This window comes from Ceratotherium simum, chromosome 3 (assembly GCF_057802395.1).
Source record: "Ceratotherium simum simum isolate JZ-2026a chromosome 3, ASM5780239v1, whole genome shotgun sequence".
Lineage (NCBI taxonomy): Eukaryota > Metazoa > Chordata > Mammalia > Perissodactyla > Rhinocerotidae > Ceratotherium > Ceratotherium simum.
The window spans coordinates 56,377,975-56,391,472 of record NC_141902.1 but is presented as its reverse complement, the minus strand read 5'-3'; the positions used below and the strand labels follow the sequence as shown (position 1 = coordinate 56,391,472).

Sequence of the window (13,498 nt, the reverse complement as noted above, 5' to 3'; positions counted from 1 at the left end):
CTTCCCTGGGAGAGCTCTCATCCAGGCTATAATTGCCTGCGTCCCTCACGCCCTTCTGGGATGACTTTCCAGGGCTCTCCCAGTCCCAGAGCTCTTTGTGGAATCTGCTGAGGCCTGTGTTGGGACTGCATTGTGGTTTTCCCTCTCTCTCCACCCAGTTTTGCTTTCTTCTCTTCACCTTCCCACCGCTGTATCTCCTGGGCGTACCTTCCAATAACCTTCCACGTGCACATCTCCAATTCAGTGTCTGCTCCCCAGGAAACCCAATCTGTGACAGGCACTAAAAGTTTACTTTTTTGGTCTGACAAAGAGTTGATGTGTATGATAAGTCTTACAGAGACAATACAAGTCGAATAATATTGAGTTCTAATTGTAGTAGTTATAGATTTCTCCGCAACACTGGTGTTGCTAGAAATGTAACATTTCCTTTCTAAGTTAAATCAAATCTGGCTTGGGGCTGTCACTTGAGGAAGTCAACAAGAGGTGTTCTGTATTCGTCATTCTCTATGGCTCTTTCCCCCTAATTTGGGGTGTGCCAAGATCCCAGGTCTCAGGTCTGAGAAAAAGTTGGTGGGGAGGTGGGCAGACCCCGCCTAGGCCTCAGCTGTCTTCTCATAGGCAGGCCATTCTCCTTGTGGCGTCTCTCACCCAGTGCTGGCCTGGGACCTTAGAGCTCCTCTCTGTACTGACATGCTGGGTCCATAGCCCCGCATGTGGCCACATGTGCCCTCCTCATTATGAAGGAGGAAAAATACTTTTACAACCTACCTATTTCCTCCCTTGAAATTTCAGGCTTTATTCAGCAATTTCTTTATTCATGATGAGGGGATTTTATTCCTTAAGCAGCAACTGTTGGCTGCCAGCCACCCTGGAGCAGCCTCGGGAAAGTGGCAGAGCCCTAGCTGAGCCGGCTAACCTTCATATTTCCCCAGGAGAGGAAACAATTATAAATTTCTCTACCTGAGAAGCAGAGATGTAGAAGTGACCCCTGGTTCCTGTGCTGGGGAAAGGTGATTTGATTTTTATGAGGATTCCTACCTTTTTTCCTGTTTAGGTCCTGAGATTGCCCCCTTCTTCCTCTATATTAAGTTGGGTTGGGAAGCCATTGCTGACAGATGGATCAGACAAGGTATGATTTAGCCATTGTTATGGGTTGAATTGTGTCCCCCTAAAAGATTTGTTGAAGATCTAACCCCCAGTACCTCAGAATGTAACTATATTTGGAAATAGGATTTTTACAGATGTATTTAGTTGAGATGAGGTCATACTGGAGTAGGGTAGGCCCTTAATCCAATATGACTCGTGTCTTGCAAGAAGAGGAGAGACACAGAGACTCAGACACAGGAGGGGAGAACACCACGTGACGACAGAGGCAGGGACTGAAGTGTTGCAGCTGCAAGCCAAGGAGCCAAGGATTGCTGGGAAACAGCCAGAGGCCAGGAAGAGGCAAGGGAGGATTCTCCCCTACAGGCTTCAGAGGGAGCATGGCCCTGCGGATGATACCTTCATTTCAGACTTCTAGCCTCCAGAGTTATGAGACAATAAATTTCTGTTGTAAGCCACTCAATTGTGGTACTTTGCTACAGCAGCCCTAGGAAACTAATACAGCCATTATCACAAAACCCTTAACTAGTGAAGCCGGAAAGAGCTCTGGTTTTCTGTCTTGCAGTCCAGAACTTGATCCAGGCACTATTCTAAAATTTGCCAACTTCCATCGGCTTAGGGAGACCATCTGTTTAGATCCTCTGGTGACAAGTATTATTGTAGCTCTAATAAGGAGTTGAGCACCATGGATGTGACTTAGGAGCTGAGAGGTCATTTCTAGCTCAAGGAAATCAGTGAGGCTGAAAGGAAAGCTAACCTTGTGTGGGGACCTGGAAAGTCACTGTTTGGATTTGGCTGGGGCCTGGGAGGGGCTTCCTCGCAGGACCCTATGTTGCTGCTCTGTAGAGTTTATGGCTTCTGAGAATGAAGCTCTAGAAAGGAATTTGAAGATTACCTGGTACCATTTGGTGTCTCATTTCAAGTGGAGGAAACCAAGATCTGGGGAGGTTAAGTGACTTGCCCAGAGGCCCCACTGGTAAATAGTAGGGTCAGTCTGGAGTCCCAAGCATCCTGCGATGCAGGCCAGTGTGCTTTCCCCAGCTCTGGACTCCCAGGGTAGGCCTGTCAAAACATTGTACAAAGTCAGGAAGCAACGCCAAGGAAGCTCGGCACTGACTTCTCAGAACTAGTAAGGTAAGCAGATTGGGCTTTTGGGGACAAATCCATCAATTTGTTTGAGCCTCAAGTAATTGCCGAAAGGCAGCAAGCATTGACATCATGAACAGACTTGAGGCTTTTGCATTAGTTAGTAGCGTTTAGATCCTAGCTCTGTGGTTACAGACCAAGGAACTTTAGGAGGAGTTATTTAAACTCTCTGAGCCAGAATTTATCTTTAAAAGTTAGGTAGTTGTAACCTTGCAGGATTGACGAATGATTAGATAAGAGATGTTTTGTAAAGGGTTTGGCTCAGAATAGATGTCCACTAACCTTTGCTGTCTTTCTTCCTTTTGTTCCTTTTTAAGTTCTCATCTGTGTCTTAAAATTGAACCTGATTTGATAACAACGAATATAGTGACAAAATACTACTTTTACCTTTACTACTACCAAAAAATAGATAAGATTTGCTGAGTAAATGCCAGACTGTGTCTCCTAATGGCTTTACATGGATTATTAATCAGCATAACCCTAGGATGTAGTTACAACTGTTAACCTCATTGTACAGATGAAAAAACTGAAGCTTAAATAATTAAGAAACTTGCCCAGGCTCACATGGCTCAACGGCTATGGAGCTGGAACAGGAACCCACACAGTTTGGGTTTTCCATGACCACATATATGAAAAATCAAAATGAGCTACATTAGTCCCCAGTGTCCACCATGGAATTAGAGCAGAGTCATGTTGCAAAGCAGGAAACTAGGCTCACAGTTACCACCAGGTGGCAAAGTTTGTCAACTTTGCTGACTTGCCCATAATCTTAAATGACTTGGTAGAGTTGGTTGCGGCTTTCAAATAAGAAACATTAGGTCAAGTGTAGCCAAGATATAACCAAGTACTCTGAGTTAATATCTGAAAAGTTGGATTATTTTCCAGCAATACTATCTGTTGTACTCAGATGCATGACCAAACAGACAATATGGTTTACATCCATGTGAATCTTGAATCCTCCTTATAACATCCCTACCTCATGATTGTCCGGACTACTTGAACACCTCCAAAGACGGGGAGCATACCACCTCTTAAGGAAGCCCTTCTTACCTTTAGAGAACACTGATTGAAAATTCTGCCCATTGGTGGATTGATGGCCTAAATGTGAATAAGCAAAACTTTTAAAATGTCATAAGAAGATAGAGAAAAGTATCTTTATGACTTTGGGGCAGGGAATTATTTCTTAAGCAAAATCACAAAGGAAAAAAATAGATACATCTAATTGCATTAAAATTTTAAAACTTCTATTTCTCAAAAGACATCATAAAAATATGAAAAGCAGGTCACAGGGAGATGATGTTTACAGCACTTAAAAATGACCAAGAAGTAGTGTCCAATGTGTATATATATGTATAAGAGAAGGAAATAACACAATAAAAATACAAAAAGCAAAAGACTTTTAAAAGAATTTTACAGAAGAAATCTGAATGACTAATTAATATATGCAAAATTGCTCAATCTCAATTGTAAACAAGAGAAATGCAAATTAAAACTATGATGGTTTACCGTCTTTAACTCAACTGTATTAGTTTGCTAGGGCTGCCATCACCAAGTACCACAGACTGGGTGGCTTAAACAACAGAAATTTATTTCTGCACAGCTCTGGAGGCTAGAAGTCCAAGATCCAGGTGTTGGCAGGGTTGGTTTCTTCTGAGGGCCTTCCTCCTTGTCTTATAGATGGCCGTCTTCTCCCCATGTCTTCACATGGTCGTCCTCTGTGCATGTCTGTGTCCTAATCGCCTCTTCTTATGTCATCAGTGAGATTAAATTAGGGCCCACCCTAATGACCTAATTTAACCTTAACCTTAACTACCTCTTTAAAGACCCTAATTCCAAATAGAGTCACATTCTCAGGTACTGCAGGTTAGGACTTCACATATGAATTTTGGGAGGACACAATTCAGCCCACAATACTCACCATATTAGCAATATTTAAAAATCTGATAATACTAAATGTAGTTGAGTATGGGGAGCAATAGGAAATCTTACATACTGCTGATGAGGAAAGTGATTTTGCATTAAAACTGAAGATGTAAATACCCTATTACCAGCTATTCTATTCCTAGAGATGTTCTCTAGAAAACCTGTGCACAGGTGACTGAGAAGGCATGCATACAAATGATCATACCAGCATTGGAAAAACTGAAACAATCCAAACATCCATCAGCAAGAGAATGAGGTATGTTTATACAATGGAACACTCTATATCAGGGAAAATAAATGAACTAGAGCTACACATGTATACCTAGACGAATCTTCCAAACAGAATGTGGAGTGAAGAAAAGCAAATTGCAGAAGAATATTTATAGTATTACCATTTTTATAAAGTTCAAAAACAGAAAATAAACAGAATAATTTTTAGGGATTATACATATGTAGTAAAACTAATATTTAAAAAGAGAGAGAGAGAGGACAATAAGCCCAAAATTCAGGATAGTCCTTAGCTCTGGGAAAGGAAAGGGACAAGGATGTGGTCAAGAAGGGTTACCTAGGGGGCTTCAACTGCTTTGAAAAGAGTTTATTTCTTAAGCTGGTTGGTAGGTAAACAGGTGTTCACTATATTATACTTTGGCTTTTTTTACATATGTAAAATGTTACCTATTTTTTTTTAAAAAAAGAAAAAATCGAAGAAAATGTGAATGGAGTCTAGAGACTGTGGACAAAGAAACAAAATAAGTCTTCACCAGGAATGTTCCTTTTGGCCAACATTACAGCAGTTATTGATGAGAAGGAGAATGGAATACTTCAAACTTTGGTTGCTATTCATAGAGAAAAGACAAATAAATCAGCGACCAAGGAGGATCAAACAGTTGGTTGGAGATCAAGGCTGGAACAGTTTATTTTCTAGACAGCCCATGAGAAAGGTATAAGCTGTTACACATTAACCACTGTGTTCATCAACTTAATAAGTCATATCAAGCACTCGATTTAATATACAGGTATCATAATAAATTACTTTCATAATGTAAATGTGCCTACACAGCTGAAATCTTAAAAGACTATTTAGGGGCCGGCCCGGTTGCGTATCGGTTAAGTGCCCTCGCTCTGCTGCAGCAGCCGGAGAGTTTGCAAGTTCAGATCCCAGGCACACTGACGCACCGCTTGTCAAGCCATGCTGTGACAGTGTCCCATATAAAGTAGAGGAGAATGGGCATGGATGTTAGCCCAGGGTCAATCTTCCTCTGCAAAAAGAGGAGGATTGGCATTGGATGTTAGTTCAGGGCTGATCTTCCTCACAAAATAAATAAAAATATAAGACTATTTATGTGACTTAAAGAGATTCAAATAACATTAATGACAGTGTACATAACTTGAATTAAGCAAAAACAGTTCTATTAAGACAAGCACCACAGGAAAGAATATACTAACTTCCTTAGAGTGGAAATTAAAAGTTAATACTAGTCTCTTACCCGGTTCCTTTTTAGGAAAAAACATGAACAATTAAGGTAAATTCTCAAAAGGAGGAAGAAGACAGATATATGAAAACACTCTTAACTTCAAATGAGCTTAAAAATCTGTTTGAAAAGACAAGATACATGAGCACATACAAAAACACCCAGTTAAATAGCAGTGCAAAACTGTGTCTAATTTCAGCAAACATTTGACTACCTACTATGTGCCAATCCTGTGCAGGGTCTGGGGTATGGAGGTGAAACACAAAGTCTCCTTCAAAGAGCTCTGTGGGAGAGACAGACAGGCAAATAAACAATCTGAATACCATGTGAGAAGTGCTGCCACAGCAGAGGGCGTGGCCCAGCCTAGGGAGGTCCAGGAAGGCTTTTGGGTGGAGGTGATGCCTGAACTGAATCTTAAAGAATGAAGAGGAGTTATGAAGGCAGATGGGAGTTGGGCTTTCTGGAAGCCCAGAAAGAACAGCATGGTAGAGAGAACAGCATAAGCAGACATGAGGTGAGAGAATATGGGCTTTCAGCAAACAGCAAGCTGACTGAGGGCATGGTGGGTACAGCTGGAGATAGTGGTAGGGAGAGGCCAGATCATGAGGATTCTTTTACACCAGGTGAAAGAGTTTGGGCTTTATCCTAAAGGCAGTGGGGCACCACAGAAGGCTTGAAGTTGGGGGGTGACATGATCAGGATTGTTTTTTAGCTCCTGGGAGGAGTACGGAGGGCAGGTTGATTGGAGGTGAGAGTGGACACTGACTATCACACCTCCAAGAGGCATGCACAAAAAGAATCCTTGAGGATGAGATAGAGGAGGCACTGCAGAAAAAACCCTGGGAACAGCAGCATTTCAAGGTGGGCAAAAGCAGAGGAGAGTAGCTGGAAGGAGACGATACATGCAAATTTGTTTAAAACTCTGAGTCACTTCTCACTTCTTCCTGACAATTTGTGTCTGAGCTGCTTTAGCTAAGAAACAAACTTTCCAGTATATTTTATAAGGGCCATAAGCAACTGAAAGCACTGTCTTGGGAAAAGAACACTTTTCCCAAGTGTTGGAGTCAAGACCAGGGTTTGAGTAATTGCTCAGCCATGTGCTGGTGTATCTTGAATGAAACACTGAGTCTCAATTTCCTCATCTGTAAAATGAGTATGAGTTTGACACAATTGCTGTGAGGATTGAAAAGTATGATGCTTGTAGAATTGGCTAGAGGGACTGTGCACATTGCACCAACACAAAGGAAACCAATATCTGACATCAAAGGAGAAAGTCTAATGAGCTGAAGACTCTTAAGAAGTAACCACGAATTAGACTAGATAGAGATCTAGAGAGAGAAACACACAATAGGAAGAGTCTAGACTCCTCCTCAGGGGGAAAAAATGGAGGTTGGTTTGATTAACTTTGATTTTCCTTTGTCAGCTTGATAAACATTTAATTGTAGTAATATTAAACAGTCTACAATTCTTTGAAGCTCTTTCAATGTGGACAAGGAACTAGTTTGTTTTTTTAAAGACGTTTCATATATTTTTCACAAGCTGTTTTCAAAAGCTATACTTTCAAATGTAAATATAGACTTAATGCGCTTTAGCAAATTAAGCAATTTTAAAGGTTTAACATGGGAAACTTAATCCAAGGAAATTATTTTAGTAGTAATAACCAAAATTTACTAAGTCCTATTAGGTACCTGTGCTTTCTATGTCCTATCTCTAATCCTCACAAAATGGAGGTAATAGATATTGTCACTCTCACTTAATAGGTAAGATTGGAGCCCAGAGGGTTTTACTAACTTGGCCAAGGTCACACACATAGAAAATGGCAGAGCAGGATTGTGAACCCAAGTTTGAGAGACTCCAAAATTCACCGCCCTGCCTTACCTTCACCCTGAAGGAAAATCACTGAAAAGGGGCACATGACCAAGCCTGGGCAGTCACAGAGGGCTTTCAGGAGGAAGTGATGTTTGAACATAGTCCCAGAAGGAAGAATAGGAGTCTTGAAGGCAGGTGAGAGGTTGGGGGGACATATGAAAGGCATGAAAGTGAGAAAACATAATGCTTTCAGGGAACAGCAAGTAAAGGATGGATGGCCCTTTATGACTTACAGAGTACTTTCACACGCAAGTTCCTGTTCTGTCTTCAGGAAGGAATTACCATCTTTCCCATCTTACAGATGAAAACAAGGCACATTGGAGATGCAATGACCTGCTTAAGCACACAGAAAAAGTAAATTGCTGACCTAAAGCTCAGAGTCAGATCTTCAGAGGCCAGATCCTGGGCTGCTCCTGGCTGTGGTAGTTAAAAAACTTCGCTACATATTTTCCATTCTAACCTCATGTGGTTTTATCATATCTTTCCTACCATTATTTCCCTTCTGTTCCAATTATTTCACCTACTTCTTTTTACTTTATTTTATCTGATCATTGCATATATTTTTGTGAGCTTGCTCAAACTAACGTTCAATGAACCAGGGCATGAATTGATAAAAACTTCAATACGCACAAAAAAGAAATTGTTTTGATATTTTATATACCCTTCCAGTTCTGGGCCTTAGGAAAACATATCTTTATCCAATTGTGATGTTAAGGGATATACAATTTTGTGTATCGCTAGTTTCATTGGAAGCTCCATCAGAAACATGTTTCTGTGTTGCTACACTCTTCGTGATGATAATTTTCTATGACTGCATTTTTTTCTGTGAAGGAGACATGGCCATTCTCATACCACTGGACATTCAGACTGGTTCTTTGTTGATTTTCCAAGGCTAGGCTACCATCAGGCTGCCGTAGGACTTCTCACTATCCCAAGCCTTCCCTCCGGAGCGTCTTTAACTGCCTTCACACCTGTCCTGCCCACTCAGGGGTATAGGTATTGATGTGTGTCAATTTGTGACCTCATTCAAGGGTCCTTTACTCAGTTAACTGCATGTCTTTTCCATTTCACCATGTCAGGCTCTAGCCCGTGATAAATTCCCTGGGTCTCTATTATGCAAATCACCTCCAATCCTGTTTTGGAACAAGGTACGATATAAATAAAGAGAATGAATACACTTCCTGAGAGGACAAGGATTCTCTTTACAAATGGTACAGCACTACTATGCATAATTAGTGATGCATAGTGATTTCTTGCTTACGACAATTGCATGCTTTAATCTGTTAGGTGCTAGTATAAACAATAAGGTGCATAGTTTCACTTTAAGGGCTTGGAATAAAAGTCTCTTTTTCTTTTCTGTAGCTACCTAGAGAGGAGATGGGTTCAGGAGAAACAGCTTTGAGAGAGGCCCTATAGGGAAGCGGTTATAAGCACACAGGATAATGAGCCAGACGGATCCGGGTTTGAGTCCCAGCTCTGCCATTATTGGATGAGAGACTTTGGACAAATTGTTTATCCTACATGAGTCATAGTTTCTACATCCCTACCTTCTTTAGAGGGTGGTTTAGGGATTAAATAAGACCCAGTATATAGTGAGTGTTCAGTCAACATTAATATTATTATTGGAATACTTTCTTTGAAATAACAATTTCAAAGCTTTGAATACATGATGATGGTGAACCTTATGTGGTCGTAAGGCACAAAATAATGAAACAATTGGAATGATCAGAATTTCCACTAAGGGGTTGTTTTTCACTTTCTCCCGGAATGGAGAAGGAAACCAGGCCTTTGACTGCGGACACAGCCTGCAGCTATGGGTTTAAATGAATGAATGACTGGAGTGTATCCTTGGGTAAGTAATTTAATTTCCTTGTATCTTACTTTCTCTTCTGTAGAATATTGATTCATGGAAAACTAATGGCTTTGGAAAACCCTCTAGATAGAGACTGTTTATAGCTGTGCTTATGTTGTTCTATGAGCATGGACGTGCTGGTAGTGCAGTTACTCAAATCCCATGTATTCCTTTCAGCGGCATTTGCCTACTGACGAAATGTTTGTGTGTTCATGTCACAAAGGCCCTCAGGAGAATGAAAGCCATTTTGACTGAGGTCTAATTTGAAGCGAGCTGGCACATGGACAGGACATAATGCTGGTGTGCTCTGCTTTAGAGAAGACCATTCGCCCATGAATTTGCAGATTAGCCTGAAGAATCGAAGGCAAATGATCAAGTCAGAGACCCCCAAGGACCCCTCTGCTTGCAAGTTTGGCTTCAGCAGGAATGATTACTGCTTCCTGGCTGCGTGTTGATTCATGCTTGTCCTATCAAAAAAGCATATCCTAGAGCAGAACAGTGATCAACTAAGAAAGAAAGCATTAATTATTAACCCAGGAAAACATTCAATCTCCCTACCTTTAGGGATTTGGAAATAATGGTATTTATTCCAAAGCAAGGATAGTGAAAAGTACTTAATAGTAGACTGAGTTGCTTTAAGAACTAACACTTTGGGTGTCAAATGCAATACAAACCACCACATAATGCCTGATACACAACAGACTCAGTGAAATTATGTTGAAATGAGTGAATGGATGAAGGAAGGAAGAAATTAGCAAAAAGCTAGAACTTGATATGTGGGCTGATTCATAGTTTGAATGACCCTAGACACGTCTCTTAACTTGAGCCTCAGTTTCTCATCTGGTAAACAGAAGCAATGTCCACTTCACTGGTTGGTTGTGAGAAAGAAATTGAATAATGCAGTTAGAGACGTGGTTAAAGGCACCTGACAGTCATAAGACCTAGATTGTAGATCAGGCTTAATTCAACACAATATAATTCATCAGATATTTACTGAGCACTTATTATTTGCCTGGCATTGTACCCCCAGGTGCTGGAATTGGATAAGAGATGAATAAGACAGCTAGGCTTGTCCCTTGGATAAGACAACTGGGATGATGGCAGACCCAGGTTCTGGATCGTAGCACTTTTACTTTATTTTACATATATTCCCCTAATAGGTCCCTCCAAACTCCACTCTGGTTGAGTTGCTCCAGTCCTTGCCCTGAAGAAACTCACAGTCTATTAGGAGAGACAAACCTGTAAACCCAAAATTCCAAAGCAGCATGCTAAAGGAACAATGGTGGTACATAGAATGCTTATGGAGGGAACGAGGAGAGGCTGATGAACTCTAGCGGGGGAGTTGGATAAAAGGTCCTGAAGGGGATGCTGTCTGACTGAATTACGGAAAATAAACAGGAGTTCTTACAGAGAGAAAAAGGAAAAAAAGGACATTTCAGATAGCAGGAAGCATAACATGCAAAGTCAAATAAACAGGAAATGGCCAGTTCCAGTTTCTGCAGCAAATAGCTCTATTTAACCTTTATGGAATTTGGAATGTCCTCAAGTCTCTCTGGGCTTCCAGTTTTCTCCTCTTAGAAAATGAAGGTTGGGGGGGGGGGGAGGGAAGAGCCAACCTAGATCTTCTGTAAGATGCTTTCTACCTGGATACCTCCTTGCTGGAGCAGAGAGAAAAGGGGTAGCTTTGGAAATATCAAGTGTTATTTTTAGGGCCTGAGCCAGAAACTCCATCTTTCTGACAATCTAGATGACAGGCAGAGCCTCTAGTCGTTCAGAAATTTCTGCGTACATTAATTCACCCACTTCACCAGCATTTATGGCACTGACTGAGCCAGGCCCTATGCTATGAAGGAGGCCACCGTCCAGCAGAGGGAGACATGAAAATAAGTACACGAGTACCATGGAAATCATGTTGGTCTGCACGTGGCAGGTGCGTGGAGGCAGTAAAACAGAAGCCCCTAGGGCGTGTAGGTCACACGCAGGGTGAGACGATTTAGCTCCCAGCAAAAAGGAACTTCCTGGTTCCTCGTCCTGCTTCACCTTCTCCAAGGGGTCGCCGACATTCTCAGCTGCCAATTCTCCCTTGGCATGGCGACGAGGCGTCCTCTCTTCACCTGCAACCTTTCACAAGCGTGAGGGGCTCCACGCATGCAGAGCGGATGCAGGTGCCAGGGCTGACCAGAGGGTGTCTGCTCCCGCGACAGCTTCGCTCACAACCGAGCACCCGCTGCAGGGCCCCCCAGCGTCGGCGGGGAGGGGTGGCGGGGAAGGCGAGCTGTCCAGTGCCTCCAGGGGTTGGGCTCACGGCCAGCTGGGCGGGACTCAAGCTACCGATATAAGAGAGGAGCGCCACTGTCCCGGCCACAACGCTGGAGCTAGCTCCCCAGCTGGGACCCGGAGGCGACGGGCACTGAACTTGCAACTCACGCCCAGAGTGACTGAAGAAGAGGGAAAGGTCTGATTTCTGTTTCTTCGTTTGTTTAGTACCAATGAATGGGAGGCGGGGCGGGTTTGTGGGCGCGCGAGAGATGGGCTCGACCTGCCGGGGTCGTAGGCGCATCAGAGGGGTCGGGGAGGGGTCCAGCCACGTCTCGAGGGGCCCCAGGCGCCCAAACTCAGCAGCTTCTCTCCCCTGCAGGAGCGCTTTTTCCCACCACTCCCAGCCCCAGCCTTGGAAGATGCGGCTCCTCGGGAAACTCCGCGCCTCGGCCGCGGGCAGCGCTGCGCCGGAGCTCGCCTTCCCTAACGTGCTCACCCCGGGCCGGATCCCCGAGTTCTGCATCCCGCCGCGGCTGCCTGCGCCCTGCGCGCCCGAGTCTCCGCCCCCAGACGCCTCTCTGCCCCGGCGGTGCGCGGCCGACCAGGACCTGTGGCCCCGAGAAGCCGACGAGGGCGCCGGGCGCACGGACTGGGACCCGCGCTCGCAGGCCGCGCTCTCGCTGCCGCACTTGCCCCGCGCGCGCACCGCCTACGGCTTCTGCGCGCTGCTCGAGAGCCCGCACACGCGCCGCAAGGAGTCGCTCTTCCTTGGGGGTCCCCGCGCTGCCGCGATTCGCCCCCGGGCCCACACCTTCGGCGGCGGCGGCCGAGGAGACGGCCCCCTTGTGCCCCGGGGCGGAGCCCCAGCCACCACCCCCACGGCCCCCGGTGGTCTCCGCCCGCCCCGAGACGCGCTCGCCCCGAGGCCCCGCGGCTTCCGCCTCCTGCGCGCCCCTGAAGGGCTGCTGAGACGCGCGCTGCGAGCCCGCAGGAGTCGCCGCCTGGCGCGCGCCCCGTCTGTGTCCAGCGGGGACGAGGACGAGGAGCGCAGCGCCGGCTCGAGGTCCCCCGGCCGGGCCCCCTCCGCCTCTCCGCCGCTGCCCGCCGGCCCGCGGCCCGAGCGCCTGGAGGCGGAGGGCACCGTGGCTCTGGACCGCGTCGGCGGCGCCCTGCGCCTGGCCGCCCAGTACAGCCCGGCCAGCGGGCGCCTCCGCGTCCGGCTGCTCCGCGCCGAGGGCCTGGCCGGAGGAGCCGCCGAGCCCCGCGCCGTCGGCTGCCGCGTCAGCTTCGTCCTGCAGCCGCCGGGCAAGACGCGCCAGCAGCGCAGCGCCGTGGTCCGGCGGAGCCGCAAGGCCGCCTTCGACCAGGACTTCTGCCTCGACGGGCTCTCGGAGGACGAGCTGCGCCGCCTGGCCGTGCGCGTCAAGGCCGAGAACAAGGGCCGCGGCCTGGAGCGGGGCCGCCTGCTGGGCCAGGGCGAGCTGCTGCTGGGCCCCCTGCTGCTGCTCTGAGGGCGCGCAGCCCCAGGCCCTCCCGTCGGGGCGCCTTCTGCCTGCTGGGGACTCTCGGACACGGACAGCCGCTTTGTACAAAATAAATACTATTTATTCATTTTTCTATTCATGATCTTGCTTTATTGACATTATAGTTCTTAGATGTTTGTTTTTGTCATCATTTATTGGTAGGGAAGGGAAAAAGAATGACTCACTCTACTATTCATAGCATCTAATTCCCTTTTCCAGACCGTTTTTACATTCAAAGGCAAAAGCGTTGGCTTATGATGGAAGAGAGAGAAAGGAACTACACACCATCTGCGTTGTTTTTCCTGCCCGCTTGAGATCAACGCTAAAGGGTTTATGGGTTTTTTAAAAAG

The 13,498-nt window shown here is 45.5% G+C and overlaps 1 protein-coding gene across 1 annotated transcript; it reads left to right on the top strand.

The window, feature by feature from the left end:
- The first annotated feature begins 11,772 nt into the window (after positions 1-11,772).
- On the top strand, positions 11,773-13,237 carry C2CD4B (C2 calcium dependent domain containing 4B). Its single transcript, XM_087429129.1, has 2 exons — positions 11,773-11,821; positions 12,005-13,237. The coding sequence occupies exon 2, from the start codon at positions 12,045-12,047 to the stop codon at positions 13,134-13,136; it is 1,092 nt and encodes a 363-aa protein (XP_087285255.1). The 5' UTR covers positions 11,773-11,821; positions 12,005-12,044; the 3' UTR covers positions 13,137-13,237.
- The last annotated feature ends 261 nt before the right edge of the window (positions 13,238-13,498 follow it).